The sequence below is a fragment of the Rhododendron vialii genome, chromosome 9a, assembly GCF_030253575.1.
Source record: "Rhododendron vialii isolate Sample 1 chromosome 9a, ASM3025357v1".
NCBI classification, from domain to species: domain Eukaryota; kingdom Viridiplantae; phylum Streptophyta; class Magnoliopsida; order Ericales; family Ericaceae; genus Rhododendron; species Rhododendron vialii.
Window position 1 is genome coordinate 4,624,777 of NC_080565.1, and position 20,318 is coordinate 4,645,094.

Sequence of the window (20,318 nt, forward strand, 5' to 3'; positions counted from 1 at the left end):
TGCGCACGCATATGATCTCGGTTTGGTAAAAAAAGAAGCTTGAAGTAGTGCTCGATAAATATATTCTACGACGATGGAGCAAAAATTTGGTGAGGAGTCGCACAAAAATTAAGGTCAGCTATGCTAATTGGAAACACAAGCCCGAATTTGCTCGCTATGACAGTATTTTTAAGTTATAGGCCACCGATAAGGCCATGTATTCCACTACGAGGACTGATAGGATGGCCGCTAGGTTGCGAGAAATTAAAGCAAAGAATAACTTAGATGATGAGGATATGTGTAACACCCCATATTGTATAGATATTGTATTTAAGCCAAAAAGGGGAATAAAATAGAGGATTAATGATGAAGTAAATGGTCTAGTTTGTCACTAGTGTGCCTTTGGACTTTAGTTAGAGAAACGTGTAACCATGGGAAGAATTTTTCATCCTAGCTGTAAGAATCATGCATGGGGCTTCACGTGGCTTTGGTTGGGTCATGCATAGTACAGTTTGTATATAAGCATTACTCTTTTAGTTGGTTGCCTTTTGAAGAGTAATCAGTAAGGTTCTTTGAGAGGAAAACCGAGAGAAGAATTGATTGGCGAAGGAATCCAACGTTGTTATGGGATCCGAGTGTCGGTGAGTGTGAGACACATATTTCTTGTACAATATTAATGTTGGTTTCTTGTTGATTGTGTTATGTGCGGTAACTGTATGTCGTGGTATGTCGTGGAACTGTTTAGTATGTGACAGAGTGACTAGGTTAATAAGTTATGCCAAAAGACAAGTTGGCCAATGGGCTGTGGTGAGGCTAGTGAGGTGGTACGTCACCCGTCATATACTGAGGAGGACTGGATATATGGTTTCATTTATGTGGAATGTGTTATATTTGTATTTGGTGTTATACGTGGTGGTTGATATTGTGCTGTTATTTTAGTGTTGATATTGTACACGTTATTATATCTCACACACTCCTGGGGTCCTTTTGGACTCCAGCTTGCAGGTTGGTTAGCGCGGCAGGTGCCAGTGGTGCGACCTTTTTTGAGTTGCTGTGAGAGTGTGTGTTGTTTATTTAGTTTAGTGATAGTTGTAAATTGTAAAGTTTTTGGAATAAAAGACAGATTGTGATCTTTTTAATATCGTGGTGCTTTAAGATTCGGGTCGTTACAATATGGCTACGGTTGGAGATCCATGGCAAAACCTAAACGCCAACCACATCGTTCTTTCCTTCCACGTTTAAAAGAGGCCAAAATTTGAACCAATTTCTTACCTCCTTCCACTCCAAAACGACCGCGTCAAATTTTGAACGAAATCTTTCTCTCGGCTGTGGTGTACAAATTACCGGTAAACCCCTCAATCTTCATCTTCTTGCGCTATTCAAAATTTTCCATATAGATATACATACATATAGGTGTACATATGTGTGTGTACGCACGCGCGCATAACATTACCTAACCCAAAAGCTTTAATAAAGAGCAGAATTAAGCATAACAGATAACAATCAAACTAAAGGTATTAAGCATAACAGACATTTTTTTCTCTTGGAGATAATTGCATTATGATTGAGTTATTGATAATTGATATAAATAAAAACGAAGAAAGTAAGGTAGACAAAAACCCTTTCTTCTGATTGAATTCACCCAATCAAAAACCCTTCCTTTTGTTTGAATTTACCCAATCAAAAATCCGGACTTTAGTTTTTGCATGGGCAATCCATAAGAGACATGCGTTTAAACCAAAGAGTACTGTCCAGTGCCATTGCGAGAGTCACATTTGTGTCAAACGGGACAGCCAAGAAAACTTGTGGGCTGCGCATTTTCCTTATAGCCCACAAAGTTGTAATGAAATGATGGAAGCGCTCAGAGGCAGTCGAAGAGGTTGTGAGGGTGACAATCCAATCCAGAAGCCAATCGTCCTTAAAGACAAAAACCTCAGTAGTGGGTACCGGTGCGTCCAGGAAAAGGGTGCCATTCCAAACCTCAATTGTGACTGGACATTGCAGGAAGAGGTGATCAATTGTTTCTTCCACAGCCTCGCACAAGGGACAAAGGGGCGAAAGGTGATGTAAGCGGGAAGATAATCCTTTCTTAACTTAACTGCAAGAATACCTTTTAAGCATTTCCATAGAAAAACTTTGATGCGTTCAGGTAAGTCAATATGCCAAAGTGTTTTTCCAAATATTAATTCCCTTGTGCATATGTGGAGGCAGAGCAGCGATGATAGAGGAGCTCCGTTTGATGTCGTATGGGCAGCTGTATACTGATTTTGTGCTGTAGCAGCCAGAGGTTGTACGAGGGCCAAATGCGGATATCAGGACAAGGCACAGAAGGCAGATGGATTGAGAGAATTTTTGGGATAACCGAGGATGGGAAAAGGTCCCTGAGTTTCGTCAGATTCCAATGTATGCTGTCCTCCGTGTTGACTAGGATGCTGGAGACTTTTTGGTCAGAAGGACCAGTGAATGGAAGGATGTGGTTTAGGGGAGGGGAGTGCGGAATCCATCTATCAGAGTAGAAGTCAATAGACTCACCGTTGCCAACAGTCCAAGAGATTTGATTAGCAACGAGGTCGCGACTGTAAAGAATACTCTTCCAAGCCCAAGATGACTGAGGGTGAGCTCTATTTGTGTAGGAGAACCTGGGAAACAAGAAGTGATGGGTCGTTGAGAATATGCCAGCATTGATTAGCCAATAGAGCTTCCTTATGTAGGAATTTTGATTCCATACGTTCTTTGCCATTGGATTGGGTGAAATTGTGTTAAGCAACAGATGGCCCGAGCATCCGGTTATCAAAAAATTAACATCTAGTCTTGCTCAATTGGTAAAAATGCAAATGGCTTGGTTCATGCCAAAAGTGCAACCCGCCCCAACGTAATCATTTTACAAAATCTAGATCCAACAGTAATCTTCTGCTTGTGAGACAGAAACAGGCTCAACATCATCCGAACAAGCAAAATGCCAACAGAAAGATGAAGAAGAAGAGCAAATTTTTCACTTCCATTCAAACAAGCAAAATGCCAACAGAAAGATGAAGAAGAAGAGCAAAATTTTCACTTCCATTCAAACAAGCAAACTGCCTAGGGAGTCACGTCATCACATTTGAAGATGAAAAATGATAGCCACTTGATTTTTCACAGAGCAATGGAGGGGAGTGTCAATTTCTTTAATTTGTAATTTCACGAAGATGCTTCTGATCTGAGCCCATCATTCTCATGCTGCATTCACCCACTGCTAGAGCTCACTACATTATGAACAAACAGCAATATAAGTGGCTCTTAGCCGACACAAATGATGAGGGAATAACGGCACAAACACTATAGAGAAAACTGGTATCACATGCAACAAGTGGAGACTGGACAGACTTACTAGTTACTACATGTACAAAAGTCTACCTTTTGTGTTGTATGCACATGTTATGTTCCACGGGTTCTTAAAAATGAAACCATTACTTATGCTGGACAGCAGAAAGAAAAAGGCATGGGGTATGATCCGCCACTTCCCAGTGGACATTCATTTGCATTTAACACCATTTGTCTGTGTACCTCTAGTTGCATGATTGGCGTAGATGAATGCCGTTCAAAACTCTAGAGTCAGTTAAAGCACCATTTTATTCCACCAAATAGATCTAAAATAGAAATCGCAGCATTTGTTGCCGAGTCTGCTCACCATCCAAGTAGAGGTTCGATGGTCAGAGACCTATACTTGGGTCCATGTAACACAACAATATGCATGCATATCTCCAATTAACAAACTACAAGCCAATTAATGCAGATAGAGAACACAATTGAACATAGAGCTGCCATATCGAAGTTGAATGGACTTCAAATTTAAATGAAATGTCTTTATGGCCTACTATGTGAGAAATACAAGCCTTAAATGGCCCAACCCACTTATGCCCAAACCCCAAACCAAACAAAGAAAGAGTCATGCCTTGCGGAAATAACAAAACCCTAAAACCAATCTATTGTTCGGACGATAGGAATCGCAGCAGCTCTCTCTCTCTCTCTCTCTCTCTCTCTCTCTCTCTCCTAGTTCTTCATCCGCCTCATCTAGCTAACGTGTCCGGAATTTTATGGGAGGCACCCGTACCCGTGTCGTGTCAACACAGGTACTTTCCCCAAAATGGGGGATCCGTGTAAGATAGATTAGAGTAATAACCCACATGAGCTACATCACCTTTTTATGCCTTTTTACTAGAACCTACTTTACTCATAAAACAAATGAAACTCACATGATATTCAAGAAGGCCATAAAGAGAGCTGACGCATAATGTCATGGCCATCTATGAATCTCTATTTGTGTATTTTCTACTCTCTCAATCCCGTTTTGTTTGTCCAGTTTTTTACTTTTCCATAAATGTTTGTCCATTTTGAGAAGACCCAGAAAAAAGTTCTACAAAAGTACCATTTTACCCTTCTTTCTTGATTTGAAGTGACAACTACAATTTGCATAGAAGGGTATTTGTGGAAAGTTAAACTTTTTAAATTGTAATGATTATCTTCCCTAAATAAGTTGGATTTTCTAAATTGGACAAACAAATTGGGGCGGAGGGAGTATTATGTTTGTTCTTTGTTTTTCTGTTTAGAGAAAGATTAGTGTGTCCCACTTACTTTCTGACCGTTTCCCTTTTGTAGATTAATCTAACTAATGTTGTAATACCCCGGATTTGGGGGTTTGAGAATGTTTAGTCCCACATTAGCTAAAGCCTCATGTGGTATATTAACACTCACCTAGGCCTACATGGTACCTTCTTAGGTATACCTTTTCAAGCCAAGTGTTTGGGCCAAAAGGGGGTCCCTAGTCAGTCGGGTCGGGTCGTTACAAATGCAGCATTAGTGCATCATCTAAGCCATAAACATGCATAGGTCTGCTTATTTATTATTTAATGACACCTCCAAACCTTAAAAATGGCCTCTAGACTGGGACTTCTCAAATAGTACAACATGGTATCATTAATTGATCGTCTCAAAAATAACTTACTAGTAGGAAAGTTGGAAGCTCATAAGAGAGAGAAAATTTATGATGAATATGCAGTATCAACACATAAGTAATTTGTTCAAACAACAAAATCTTTACACTACTAATGTTGAGTCACAAACAACTAGGACATTAATAAAGCAAACGGACCTAATCGTTGGTGTCAAAAGTGAGATGACATCACCTAGAAATTGGACAGAAGCTCAATCACCCTCATCCTGCAAAAATTTCATTAGTTTTCTACTACTTATACCATAACTATAACTTAAGTTTTTCATCACAAGAAATAACTGAAATGAGATTACTACCGTTGTTCGTTAGACCACATAGGAACCGCAAGGAACAAAGAATTGGTGCAAGCCAACCGGAGACCCGAGCAAGGATAGGAGAAAGTCTCGTTGATTGCTTGATCAATCTCTTCCCTAGTACGAATTTGCTTCTAATGTTTAAGGAAAACCACAAAAAGAGTTAAAATTCTAGATCAAACTTGAAGGAAAAACAAAAAAGAGTTGAAATTCAATTGTGACCCTTACCCTATCGTAGTGCTCAATGGAGTGTCTGTAAAACCTTGTAAGTTCATGGAAATCAATATCCACCTCTGAACCCCCATTTTGTTCCCAATATCTGTTCTTGTCTGCTTCGATTCTCTTTACAACATCGTGCCAGCAGCTTCCTTCTACTACCGTATCTCTCCATTTCTCATGCTTAATAGGGAGATATGTATCAAACAAACTGCTTGTCCCTTTCTCAGATGAATTTATACATTCCCAAAGATCAGCAATCCATAACCGCCTCTTCTTTTCGTCCCAAAATGCGGGGTCATTGACCAACCAAGATAGATCAACATTTTCACTGTCGACAAACAAACGAACGAACAAAACTTTGCATATTAGTCAAGGAAAAAAATTGTTGACATAAGGTTAAACCAACTAGAAAGATGAAGCAGAAAAATAATTTGTATCTTACAGCAATGTCTCATCGTTGAGAACTTTTAGAAAGTTCCCAATGTCTTCAGGTATATGTAGTCGACCAAGATGTCCTGCGATCACGTCTTCTTTCTGTTGCTCCAACTCAAGATCGAAATTCGAAGTCCGCATAAGTACTTGGAGTATCATTCTCCTCAGAGCACTCAAGTCATTCATCACTTCATTACGGTCAACATCTAAGAAAAGAAGAAAAGGAAATATATGTAATCCTTCTACAAGCCTATATAAAGACCTAAAAAATTGAATTATATATTTTATACATGAACTTAAGTTTTGATCAGCAAAAGAGAGAGGGAGATAATAATGCCATGACACTTTTGTTTAGTGCCACGACAACTATACAGTTGTGACCAAGCATTCCATGCCTACCCCCCCCCCCCCCCCCCCCCCCCCCCCCAAAAAAAAAAAAAGAAAAGGTTTTTCACTTTCTTTCTTCTCTGACGCAGAGTACCCAAGAAACCCATTTCTCAATCATCAGCTTCTCTCAAGGAAAATCAAAAACCTCATTCTCAAAGAATTGAAGGAACATGAAGAAGAGATTTGAAGGAGTAAATTAGAACAGATTGTGTGAAGAGATTTGAGGGAAAATCAAAAACCTCATTATCCTCTTTTTTTCTCTCATTCCAATATTTCTTTGACTTTAGCAGTGTTCCCTTTTATTTTTGTGTAATACACGGTGACAATAGCTAGAAAATCATGTGATAGCTGATGAGTTCAAAGACATTAGCTCCAACCTAAGATCAGTAACGTGTGGCCGTTTGAGTAGTTGTGGACCACAAATAGGAGGTCTTTAATTTTGACTGATCAAGATGAACGGGATAGAGAGATCTTGAACTTGCAAAGCAGATGAGAACAAATTGGAGAGATAAGCGGATCGAACTCAGAGAAGATGAGAAAGCACATAAAGAGAACGGCAAAGGGTTTGCAAACAAGGAGAGGAGTAGAAAAGATTAAACTGAGGGCAAGATAGTTAGACAACACAAAAAAATCTGAGTCATTAAATTAGGGCCACCCAAAGAGATAACATAATTAATGATAACAAGAGTACAAAAAAACGAGCATCCAAAGAAATAACGGCATCACAACGGGGAAAAAAGCATCCAGATGGTCCACAGTTCTACTATCTACTCGAAACAAATTACCTTTGCCTGGCTTGGCACACCGGAAGTTCCACAGCTTTGCTCTGTTGTCTTTTATGGCGACTCCTTCAAGCAACCTTCCATGATAGTAGCCATGCTTGTAGATCTCGCGTAAGCCAAAGAGAATGTCCCTGGACGACAAACAAAATGTTTAGATTAACGTCTTATCCAAGTTTCAATCATTACATAAAAGAAAGTCAAAGTTAAAGGTTATATTACCTGAATATAGAATGAAATCCATTTTTTACCAGGTGAGTCCACCATGAAAGACTTACCTGGTCACCACTCCATTTCTTTTCCCTTCTATATGACTTGTACGTTTTGTTAAGCCACATATTGATGTCATCATCAAATGACTCGACTATCATGGTTGAAGCTACTTCATCAACAAAGTGGGTCTTCAGAACAAACTCCCCAGCACAATACCTTAATGTCCAAAACTGTGTAGCCATGTCTTCAATGTTACTGAAAGAAACGATATTAATTTTCGTCGCATTTGACTCCTCGATGCTCCGGGATAGGGAAGTAATCCCCACTTCAACTCCATCCTTCAATTTGCCTAGTTTATAGTATTGAATGCTTGTCCCTTCCAATTTTGGTTCTTCATACAGCTGCAAATACATTACCATACGTTCTTAGTAAAGCTTGACTATGCACATTAACAATTTGAGATGATTAATAAATCAATTCCAGACCTAACTATAAAATATTTTGAGAAACTCAACTCCATTTTAGACAAGGTTTACTCAATTCAGACCCATTTCACAAAAGCAAACCCAAAATCAAAGACACACCTCAATTCCTACAGAGCAAATCGAAAAACACGAGTCACCATCCAAAACATCACTATGAAATATACAAGACCCAAATAAAATGTGGTTTGGGAAAAAAACATATTTAGGATTGGATGCCATTTTTTTTTTCCACATTTTTGTATTCATTAGCTTTTTATCTTTGTTAAAGAAGTTTTTTAGTGTTCAAGTCATACTTGCCCATCATCAAAAAAAATAAACTTACTGTTGTTCCTGGTTCGGGTTCTTCAAAAGTTGAGTCTTGTTGGTGCATTGAGCTACTACTGGATGCACTCCCGCCCTTCATTGAGACCTGTGAAATATTTATTTCAATAAGTTCAGACCAAATCTATATGAATTAGATACAAGAGAAGTTTAATCATGAATAAGGGAAGCTTTTGCACCATTAATATTTATGCTATGTGGTTATGAAGTTTAATCAAACACAATGTTTTAAATCGGACCAGCCAGTTCAAGTGGTTGGACCATCGACCATAGTCACTCTGATCAAAAAACAGTTGAACTGTCAACCGTGAAAGCCAGGCACGGGCCGGGCCAATCAAACTGGTCAAGCAAAAAATTTGAACTACTGAAATTTAGCCTAATGGTCTGCCACCATATATTGCTCCCTTGCAACGGACAGTTGCATCGTGAAGTGGGGCAAGCGTTGAGATGGTTTATAAAGTCAAGCTGTCAAGGGGTGCCTCAAGTGGTCTTTCCCACCGATGTGGGATTCTACCAAAAGCAAACAGTTCATTTCACTTTGAAAAATAGACTTCCACTTCAAATAACGACAGTACATTTCTATTCCAAAGTTTTTGTACGCACGACTTCTTTATATGATAATATTTTGGTTAATTTCATATTATTAAGATGTTCCCAACATAATTATGACATTGCGGGCGATGGAACCAATAACTCCATCACTTGGTTCCTCTATCACTCCGTTTACCAGTCGAGTTTTCAAAGCATTGCTAACACAATCAAACTTATGAAGTTTAATCAAACCTCCAACGGTGGAAAATCGTCCTCTTCTGGAACATCATCAATCAGAGGAACCTGCCTCCTCTGCAGACCCTGCAGCCAAATAGAAGACAGTTGCAGCATTTTTTAAATTCTGTAGTAGCCTACCCATGCCAAAGAAAGAGTCAGCCATAAAAAAACTGAACTTACTCGATTTTGAGCTTCACGGTTCCCAAGATCAAGGGGTTTGAAATTTGTCTTCTTTGACTTCTTTCCCATCTTCAAAAAAAACATAATCTGAAGTTAGCCACATAAGAAACATGTGTTGATAAGATTTCCATCAAAATATCATAAAAACTCTCCAAGAAGATCACAAAAATAGGAGACATGCACAGGCTCTACTACCAAAACAATTTCTTTTTATACTCCTGTAAACTATCATATTTACCATTAAAAACTAGCATTTCTTTCAAACTAAGTATCCAAAAGCACAGCTAGATTCCCCGTGGCCATCTCAAAAAGCTTATGCTCTTATGCTAGAGCTATTGGGTATGCAGAAACAAAAGGTTATCAATATTTCATCCCTTATAGAGAACATATCTCTTCACTACAGAAAAGTTATGAGTGTAATTTTTTAAGAGCCAAGAACCATGTAAATACTTTGACATTGAGGGCCATCCCATTTTGAATGAAGAACATTGGGATCTTAAAGAAGAAGATAAAGGAAAGATTCACAAATGAATAAGCCCACACAATGAGATAAACCACACTCGTATTTAAGAAGATACACCTCAAAGAGGCAACAAGAAGGAACAGGATACATGAATAGAAAATAGCTATAAATCATGGGTGAATTGGATCAAATGGTGCAACCATAAACATGTGATCATCGATACAACCCACGCATACTCTCAAAAACACAAATTCCACTCTGAACCCGTGTTACATTAAGTTGCGAAACTTGATCAATAACCAAAGCAATGCATTTCCATGGATATCTGAATTACACCTATGAGCACATTACTATTTAACAAAATGCCTTAAAAAACGTGCTGTATGTGGAATAACCATACCCCATTGCCTATCATTAACTTTGCCGTTTGCTACAATGCTCCTAAGCACGACCCCGTTCAAATTTTATTTTATTTTTTGAAAAGGGAAACAACATCCCAATTAACCATCTTCTATACCTTTATTAACTTTTTTACTATATTCAAAAGCTCATCGAAATAGCGGAATCTAAAACAACAACAAAAAAGATCAACGGGAACACAAGACAATGCAGATCAACTAGAGAACATCCACGTCCAAACTATTTTACAGCCCTCTTTAATTCATTCTCTATCTATCCCCAAAACCACTTCCCTTCAATATAAAGCCAGAAAAACCTATTTAGATAGTCATACATCATTTAAAGAGCACTCTAGTAATAAACCCCCTTTCACATAATTTCCATACTCAACCACTTTATTGGCAATCAACCCAACATGTAAGACCAACTATTTCAATTTGCAAGCTTACACTTGTGTCAATATTTCACAAAGAAATGTAAAAAGACCGGTTGACCTTAAATTCCTCATCTTTAAATAACTATCTGTCGTAGGCAAACTAATAAGCATTTGGGGCCTAGGCTCAAAGGAACACATGGACTTCATTCCAGCGAGGCACAAGTTGCCAGAAAGAAATAACAAATATTACTCTGACAAATTATCCAAGGTTCAACACAGGTAAAAAGAAATAAGCAGTCATTGGAGAAACTATATCTCGTAATTATGAGGGAGAGGCCAAGACAAATTAGCACAAAAATGATGGAAGAAATAAAAAGTAATACACATGACATGTGGCAAGCAGAACAATCTGCTACTGGTGCTCGGGAATGAAGACTCTTTTAAGGATAGAAGCGCTTGGCACGAACAGTGTCCAAGGACATGAGTGTCCCCGGCGTGTTCCCTATCAAAAAATAATAAAAGTTATTGAACATGCCACATGGCTTGTCCAATACGTATTTGGGCATGTCCCCGTGGACACGGCACCCTTTTGGAGTGTCGGTGCTTCATAGTTGTGCCTCCTATGTTCTTCTTTATCTCCTCAAAAAGCAGGCTCTTTATCATCCGCCAAGAGAAATTTATTATTAAGAGATAGATGAATGACATTAACTTAAAGAAGCATTAAAATGCTCGCCTCGCGCCACACAATAAAACGCACATTCAAGGGCCTTAGTTGTGCCTCCTCAAAGATGTGTTGCTCCAAGTAGGGCGGAGCCAGAGCCCGAATTTTCTCTGAGTTGGGTAAAATATTGAAAACATAGATAATTTCTTTTCTTTTTTGATAAATAAAAAATATACTAAAATGCTAAAGTGTTATGTGAAAAATCACACTAAACAATATTTTTAAGTACGATTTGGAAAAAGACGGCCCTTTGACTCCTCTTGGTCATTCGATCACGAATCAAAGATGACAAAGAGAGCAAGGATTGTAAATCCTTTCCACTTAAAGAACACAACATTTGGAGGGAAAATTTATAGAACCCACCTAAACATTATACATATTCAAGGAGGTACTTTTGAACTTCTTTTCCCTATAGTAGCTTCGCCCAGGGCTTGAGCTGCTATGAGGTGATGGGGGCAGTGCCTTGGGCCTAGCGGTGTTTCATATGTGCATGGGGTCGTTTAGTATTTGAAACTAATCGTTGTAACTGATAACAACTAATCATCACTGAATAAAACGTGGTAAGGTGCAGTTTATGTAATGTTGACTTGCGGATCAAATAAAATAACTGCCCGTCTTTTATTTTGTGTTTGGCAGTTGAGTTGGATCAATTCTAAAAGGCTGGTTTTACACCTTTTTAAAAGTTGTAAAACCTAAAGAAGTAGGAAATTAACAAATCAGGAATTGTAAATTGAAGTAATAAATGCACGAGGAACAAGATCACAACATACATGCATACCTACCTACCATACCAAAAATAAATAAAATAAAGAGATCATAAGATACGGTACGGAAGTGGGGTTCAAGAGATGTGCATCATTCAATGAAACAGGAGAAGATAACTGAGGGACCACACATCGCAATGCTTTTAGGGAATTAGGGTTCAGGCTCAACAAATTCCTAGGGAAAAATAAAGAAAGAAAGAAATGTATTTATAGTCACATCACTCGTTTGGATTGACTATTTTAGTGAGAAATAGTGAGAAGAGTATAGAAATGAAATGTTTTGACTGGCTTCTCCCCTTTCTCGCCCAATCTCACAAAAAATGGTGAGATTTTGTAAGAAAAGGGCTCTCCTTTCTTATCTTACCTGCTCCAGCAGTCAATAACCCGACAAAAATACTCCACATACATATTCCATCGGCCGTTGACTATTCACGCACAATAAAGTATGAAAAGTTGGTTCTCAAAAAAAAAAAAAAAAAAAAAGTAACGAAAAATTGCATTATAAAGTTACTCCGTAAAAAAGAAGAGTACCTCTTCTTCTCTATCAATGTGAAGGAGATCGAAAGCAACTTTCTGTGTACTAGGGTTACCTGTCCCTAAAAGAAAGGGGGGAAAAAACTAGGGTTAAGTAGTCAATGTGAAAGGAGCCAAAAGATCAGTTTTTCTGCACAATCATCAACTTTTCAGCTCTGTTGATAGTAGTTTTTGCTTCTATGCGTTATGTGGTGTGTAAAATCTTTTTTGCTTTTAAAATGTGAATGGAAATCGACCATTATCATCATGTAGCTAGTAAATCTACATCAATAAGCTTCCAAAGTTTCCAAAAACGAAATGCCGATAAACCCTCCATTTTCGGGTGTGGGCGAGCAAGAGAGATACAGACAGTCACCTGACCAAGGGCTGGAGAGAGAGAGAGAGAGAGAGAGAGAGAGAGAGAGAGAGAGAGAGAGAGAGAGAGAGAGAGAGAGCCAGAGAGGGGTCTTCACTCTCCTGATTTCGAAGTAATGTCTTGGGGGGAAGAAAACGGACCTTTCTTTCCTCCGCACGACGTCGTTGGATGATCTAAAATTAAAGGCGACACTCTCGACTCATATTTTTTAACTTGCCCACTTATAACCCAATTCATCCCGCGCCATATTGAATAATGGGTTTATATGGATACCCATATAAATCCATATTTGTATGAATTTGTATGGGTTGAATATGAGTTGGAACTAAAATACCCACCGGTCATTATTTTGATTTTCACAACTAAACTCCCGGTATTTTTATTCTGCTCGCGTTATTTTCAATCCCATTGTTTTTATTCACTGTTTTCTCTCTTCCATCTTGGACTGTATTTTGTTGGATATAGATAGATACAGAAAAGATTTCATCATTGATGGGATTTTTTTGTTTTGTTTTGCTCATCAATTTTCAATATTGTGGGACTACCGTGGGTGTCTTAATGGGCCATGCCTAAAGATGTTATTTTAGAAAATTAAGAGGTTGGTCCTTATTTTTAAGTTTGGTTTCATCCCAGTCCCAATATTTTGTGTCGAAGTTGGATGACTCAGTTAGTGATGGACTTTTTTGTTTTTGCCTCAAATCCCAACAAACGAATTAAAACCGCTCACTTATCCATCGCAACCCCCTCCCTCTCTCTCTCTCTCTCTCTGCGTTATTTCCACATCCACCATTGATCTCCACATGTACATATTCTCAAAACTCTTCGAACTACAATTCTCTCTCTACATCTTGCTTCCTCAGCTTTGGGCAGTTAGAAAACGTATGGCTGCAATTGATAAGTCCTGTTGTGGAAAGAGTTATTGCGCCACTTCCAGAATTAGTTTCGCCTTAAATTTTGAAGAAACTTGATAAGTCCTGTTGTGGAAAGAGTTTTATATATATTCTAATTAATAGAATTCCTAACCATATTGTCGATTGTTTTTCTCATCGTGCAACTGCAGGCAGTAAGTTAAGCTCTAGCCTACATGACTGTGTTCCACTTCATAATGAAGGTATAAACCTAAATATATGTATCCGCTTTACCCAAAAAAAAAACACCAAGAGATAGAAGAGAGGAGCATGGTAGTTTAGTATGTACAATACAAATGCAAGAAAAGGAAGCCATACATAGTTTTAGACCAGTTCTTTTTTAACAGAAAGCGCCAATAACAAAGGTCATCTTCATAGCAGAAAAAAGCATCAATCTCACTAACACGAACAAACACCATCTCGTTCTTGTTCTTAATATCAATTTCCTTGTTGCGGGTGGAGTTAGTGTTATTCTATTTCTTCGTATTCGTCTTGTTTTTCTTCTTCCGGTTGATTGATGCTGCTGGTCATATTGTTGCCACCTCCTTGAACTTGGTCTTTGCAGCTCCGGATTTCCATGGCTGTTGTTGAAGTCATCTTATCCTCGACGCCAACACCATTTTCTGTCTTCATTCCTTCATATGGAAACCTATAAAAGAACACATAAAATATCGAAAAGTTGCCCATCAGAAAAACCATAGAATGTCAATGACAGTTCACTTTCTACACCTAAAATTGCATATCCATAATAAACAACAAAACAGCCTCTCTCTTTTTATCCGAAACAGTCAATTTCATAAGCCCCTAAAATAGAATAACATGTTATTGTACCAAACATTGACGACTGCTATCACTAAATAAGGTTGACATAAAACGGTTTGAGGGTAGTACCTTTGTGGATTACTTTCTAAATTTCAAGTAGTCAACATTAAGTGCCAAAACCACGAAAAACATATCGAGAGTGTGCAATTCCGAAATCTTCAAGGCACATCCAAAGGGGAGGGAGACTAACAGAGGGAGGTAGCATAAGATACAAATGACGTTTCAGTCATATCCCAAAGAATCTAAGCCACAAAAACAATCCAAATGTAAGAAACATTCATCTCTAAAGTACCTTTCACGTCAAGTGCTACTATACAAACATACACGTGAGAGAGGGAGAGACTGAGGGAGGGAGAGTACCCAGTCCCATCTCCAATCACATTTCTGAAAATGTGTCCCAAATCCCAATGGAGAAGAGTCCTAGCCTAGTTGTTAAGGGCATCCTTGGCCTCTCACCGGCATACCCCTCCCCGAAGATTCTAATGTTTCTTCTAATTTGCATGAAACAAAAAAATAAGAAAATAATCATAAGCATGATGTATTTCAAGGTTACATAATATTCTTAACTAGGTAATGCACTTTGTACCAATGGTGTATTCTTAACAAAATGAAACAGAAAAGGCAACTAACAGCTCGCCTTATAGAAATTGAACTTGAACCTATAAAAAGGGTGGGGGTGGGGGGCATATTGTTCTCCTTCGTCAGGTGCATAAAATATCAATACTAAAGAAGCAACTAGTACATTAATAATGGTTGGATGTACCAAAACTCCAGACAACAAAAAGTGCAGGGAGATAAAATTGCGAAGTGCATATATCAATTGCACTAATTGAGAACACCGCAGATCCGCAGTGGATTTGCATATCAAGCTTTCAAGCAAAAAATGATCCACAAGGTTGAACTGAAAAGGCTTAACTAATATGAAGTGATATTTTTGGCCACTCAAATAAGGAGATGGAAGGTAACAAGCAAGGAAAAATAAATTTAAGCCAACAGAGGACAAGGGCGAGAAAAAACAGAAACAAATCAGGTGATTCTATGTAAAAACCAACAATTTGGATTCCACGCAAGGACGGACTCACTGACCTCGCTTCTCCATAATTCAAATGCATGATCAGTGATCACTACCAAAAACGAAATGCCCTCCGAGTACCCCACTTTAATGAGAGTCTTGTGGGTCGCCTTTTCTAATCTTATACAACAGCCACTCAAATATTATGTTGGGCGAATGGTTGGCTTTTTGGCCACTCATAATAGCATTTTGTCTATCTTTTCTGCTTGTACCGAGTATCACACGCTTATGTTATTACTCAGTGTGTGCTTGGACATATAACTACCAATCATACTTGGTCATCAAGCTAACTTAAGGATTATCTACTCGACATAGCAAAGAGGAGTAGCAAGAATTATGCAGGCTGGGCCAAAAAAACACATTGGAAGAAATATTGATTTATTTTGCATGTTCCTAGCATCACCGAGCTGTGTAAATATCTCGAGTGAAATCGAGGTCCAATATGTTTGCTAATACACGTTGCCTACTTCCAATTGTATAACTAGGAGTGTTAGAGCGCCACTGATTCAACATCCTCTGCAAAGACCTTTATCCCAAACAGGTGAGAGTACTTCTCACAGAATTCCAGAACATCCATGAAAATGCAATTATCGGACGAAATCATGGTCCAGAATTTAAACATATATATCATGTCTTGAAAAAGAAGAAAATTGTACTTACACAGACACGGCGTCAAATAAATTGACGACGCCATCGCAATAGTAATGGGATAGTACTGGATTCTCAGCCATGAAATTAGTTTCACCCGATACTTCATCGAAATCCTTAGAGACGCGAAATTTAAGGTAGTAAACCTTGATGTTTCCAGATCCAACACCTAAATCTCGAGTGTATATAGCACACAGCTTTCCGTCGCCTGCATTAAGCAACGCCCTAGGAACATAATCCATGACATAATCATCCTTCTCCGCCGATATCAAATCCAACACCTCCAAACCTAACACCGCTTTTGGTGATCCAAAAGGTTTACTATCCGAAACAAGGTAACCATAAATGCCCCTGCTGGAAGGAACAGGAAGGAAGCAGAACAAATTACTATCAACAGAGGCTGTTTTGTAATCAATTCTACCACAATCCAAGTCGTGAACGGACCACGTGTTCCGCATGGTGTCGAACTTGTAGAGCGCGCCCAAGAGAGGGTAATTCACCAGAAACCGCTTGCCACCGCCGTCAAGAACAGCGTGCCCCGACAGAGTGGTTTCCACCAGAGGCAGCTTCAAGCTTCGCCAGCAATTCAGCTCAGGATTCTCCAAAACATCCGTGACACCGCGTCTCATGACGTAGATCTTGCCGTTGATGTTAGCCTGGTAAGTGAGGGCCCTGGGTCTCGTCGTCGGAGGGGCTTTGACCAGCCGCTTTCATCAGGACAGAGAGTATCGATCCAATGGAGTTTGTCCCATATTTTCTCCGGGACATGATGCATGAATTCAAGTTTTGTAACTGCAATATCTATCTTTTCTCCTCCCATATTTTCCTCCTACAGTCCTCCCCAATGCAAAAAAAAAGAAACCCACATCAAACTCGAATAAACAATCATCATCGCAACATAATCTAAGAAAACAAAGAATCAACAATAACAAAATTCATTGTCCTTGACAAAAATATCACAAGATCAACTGTTTTTTTCGGTTCCCAAGAGTAGAAGGAAAATACGAGAAATGGAAGCTGCAATTGCAACGATAAGACTTTAAAAGAGTAATGCATTACACCAAGCACCAGTTTTATAGCCCTTCTTTTGGCATAAAAGGGAACATCATATTAACAGCAAACCAGAGTGCATAGGTTTAAGATTACAAAGACCAGATAATAACTACATAACCTAGATACAACCAGCCAACAAGAGAAGAAACAAAAAACATACCCACTTACAACTATAACAAAAGAAGCGCCACCAGGAAGCAGACCAGCAATTTACAAAAGACTTCACTAGGTGACTTCATTTTTGTTGAGCAGCAAAACGAGCTAAGGTTAGCAGCACTTAGCTTAGGTTATGCACCGAGGAAAGCTTGCAACAAAGCAAATTGACAAAAGCAAAAGTCAAAAGTCCCGGGAGCCAAGACCGCTTGCAAATCTCTATTTCATGCCACCTGCTGAAAGAGAAGAAACAGAGTTAGATGAAGATGTTAATTAGAGAGGGGGACCATTTCAAGGCCACAAGCACCGCAGAGAAAGGGGTAGAGGGAATGAGAGAAAGAAGACCCGACAAATATGTTATTGTATTTCACGATCCAAGCAATCGTAGAATGTGAAAAGGAAAGCCAGGACGCTACAACAAAATATTTTAACATAGCTATTAGAACAAGGAGATGGAGGGGGAGAATTTCTGAAAATGGCGAAAAGGGACTGGTCTGGGAGGAAGAATTGTTTCTCCAACTATATGGACGACAAAATGGAAGAGAAGGTGATAATTTGTACAAAGAAAGAGCTCCTTCCAAAAAAAAAAGTATATATTTTGGGAAACCCATAAATTAACTAGTCGCTAAAATCTAAACCTTACAAATAAGAATAGTTTTGTCAAAACCTATGTATCTGTTATGTCAAGAAGCACTCTCTTCCTACGTGTCATGTCATCTCTTACCTTATGGTAGGAAGGTAGCATGATCAGGTGGTCTTGTACATTTGATGTTCACATCTCTCTCTCTCTCTCAAGAACAATTATCATTATGTTGAAGAGGCAGTGGCGAAATATTTGATATAAGTAATGAGATAGTATGTGGATCGATGAATTTTAAAATACTAACAATTTATATATATATATTTACGGGGCGGTTCTGGGGACACCTATAAATATCATTATAAATATGTAATATTTCTAACAATATCCGGTATGACACCTGTATGGAATCATACCATACCTACAGCAGAACATTGATTCCACATGCTTAAAGCCTAATATAAACCAAAACATAAAACTACATTCTAAAAGATCAACCAACATAAACCACAAAACTGTATACCTTCTGGCAGACCTGTAGCTGTCATTTCATGTACTCCACCATTCTCTTCAAGATCTCACAAAGCAGAGCTGCATTACTTGGACTGTGCATGGGCTTGTGCTTGCAATACACCTGTAGAATAGGTTGAAATATGGAAAACTGCAAAAGGTCATGTTCTTGAAGTGCACTTGTACTAAATATTCTCATAGTGAAAAGAACGGGATCCTCTCCGTGGAGTAGGCGTGTTATTGCCGAACCATGTAATTCTAGCGTGTCTCTCTTTGTTTTATTTTTTATCGTACTTCCATTGGTTGCAATTGTGGTTGTGTTAATGTGTTTGAATCTCGGCGTGTGGGTGCTCCCGCGTTTAATCGCAGCACCTTTTTCTGAAAAAGCTCATAGCATAGTAGTTTTTATTCTACTAAAAAAAATATGTTTTTTGGCACTTTGAAAATTGGCTTTTCAAAATATTAGTATGTTTTTTTTTCCTCTTTTGAGGCATTACCTAGGGTGGTGGTTAATGTTTAAGCTTGTGATCCGCAGTCTACAATAGGAAGAGGTCAATTGATCTTAGCAATAAGAAGACAAAAGAATGAAAGGAGGCCCCACATAATTTTCAGCTGATCACAATCCCAGAAAGCGCCCATCGTTTATTTACCTATCTCGAGTGTACAGAGGTGCAATGTACCTGGTTGCTATGCAAACTGCTGACTCATATTACAGCAATGGCTAAATACATAGAAACCACAAGTAGAACTCAATTCCGTTGGAGACCTTTATCTGCTCCGCTAGATGGAAGTCCATGCATTCAGTGAAAATCGACACCATCATATTAAAGTTGACTACACACTACAGTATATTTTTCTAGCACCTAGGAAATTTTCAAAAGCATACTGCTAACAACTTAACACAAACACATTTTCCACCACTTGAATTGATTGAAATAAAAATTGTTAACATAAGCCTAGATAGATTTTGATGGTAGCATATTACAGTCTATCATGTTTCAAAGGAGAAGCGTAGATTTTTAAAGTCTATAGATTAAACACATGAACGAGTATACCAATAATTGATGCATTTTATAACCAACCAATCAAAAAATCTCAGGGGAGGGAAACCTCTATTCAAATCCAACACCTCCAAACCTAACACCGGTTTTGGTGATCCAAAAGGTTTACTATCCGAAACAAGGTAACCACAAATGCCCCTGCCGGAAGGAACAGGAAGGAAGCAGAACAAAATACCATCAACGGAGGCTGTTTTGAAACCAATTCTACCACAATCCAAGTCGTGATCGGACCACGTGTTCCGTACCACGTAGAACTTGTAGAGCACATCCAAGAGAGGGTAATTCACCAGAAACCCCTTGCCGCCGTCCAAAACAGCGTGCCCTGACGGAGTGGTTTCCACCAGAGGCGGCTTCAAGCTGCGCCAGCAATTCAGCTCGGGATTCTCCAAGACATCCGTGACTCCGCGTCCCATGACGTAGATCTTGCCGTTGATGTTGGCCTGGTAAGTGAGGACCCTAGGCCTCGTCGTCGGAGGGGCTTTGACCCAACCGCTTTCATCGGGATGGAGAGTGTCGATCCAATGGAGTTCGTCCAGATGTCCCTTCACGTACATGCCGTCTACGCTGAGCTTTGCGCCGCCGAAGACGTAGATGGTCGGACCAAGTGAGACGCAACTTGAGAGCTCGGAGCTGATGGGAAGCCTGGGGAGTGCCGGAGAGAGATGAGTGCCCGACTCTATGGTGTCGTCGATCTTGTACCAGTCGTAGGCATAATCCCCCGATCTCAGAGCGCGGAAGTAAAAACACGATCTTGCTGCATCTTTCGACATTGTCGTCATCAGAGAGGAGAGAGAGAGACGGGAAAAAATGGGGCTTTGCTTTGGTCGAGATTCGAGAGGGGTGTTTTCAGTTT

At 39.1% G+C, this 20,318-nt stretch overlaps 2 protein-coding genes across 2 annotated transcripts; both read right to left on the reverse strand.

Moving 5' to 3' along the window:
* Nucleotides 1-5,287: 5,287 nt before the first annotated feature.
* Nucleotides 5,288-20,257, reverse strand: LOC131299936 (uncharacterized). Its single transcript, XM_058325517.1, has 8 exons — nucleotides 19,753-20,257; nucleotides 9,047-9,115; nucleotides 8,882-8,950; nucleotides 8,100-8,174; nucleotides 7,302-7,693; nucleotides 7,086-7,213; nucleotides 5,924-6,119; nucleotides 5,288-5,809 (listed from the first exon to the last, which is right to left on the reverse strand). The coding sequence occupies exons 1-8, from the start codon at nucleotides 20,242-20,244 to the stop codon at nucleotides 5,434-5,436; spliced, it is 1,797 nt and encodes a 598-aa protein (XP_058181500.1). The 5' UTR covers nucleotides 20,245-20,257; the 3' UTR covers nucleotides 5,288-5,433.
* On the reverse strand, nucleotides 13,844-16,932 carry LOC131299943 (uncharacterized). Its single transcript, XM_058325530.1, has 2 exons — nucleotides 16,121-16,932; nucleotides 13,844-14,215 (listed from the first exon to the last, which is right to left on the reverse strand). The coding sequence occupies exons 1-2, from the start codon at nucleotides 16,735-16,737 to the stop codon at nucleotides 14,035-14,037; spliced, it is 798 nt and encodes a 265-aa protein (XP_058181513.1). The 5' UTR covers nucleotides 16,738-16,932; the 3' UTR covers nucleotides 13,844-14,034.
* Nucleotides 20,258-20,318: the final 61 nt, after the last annotated feature.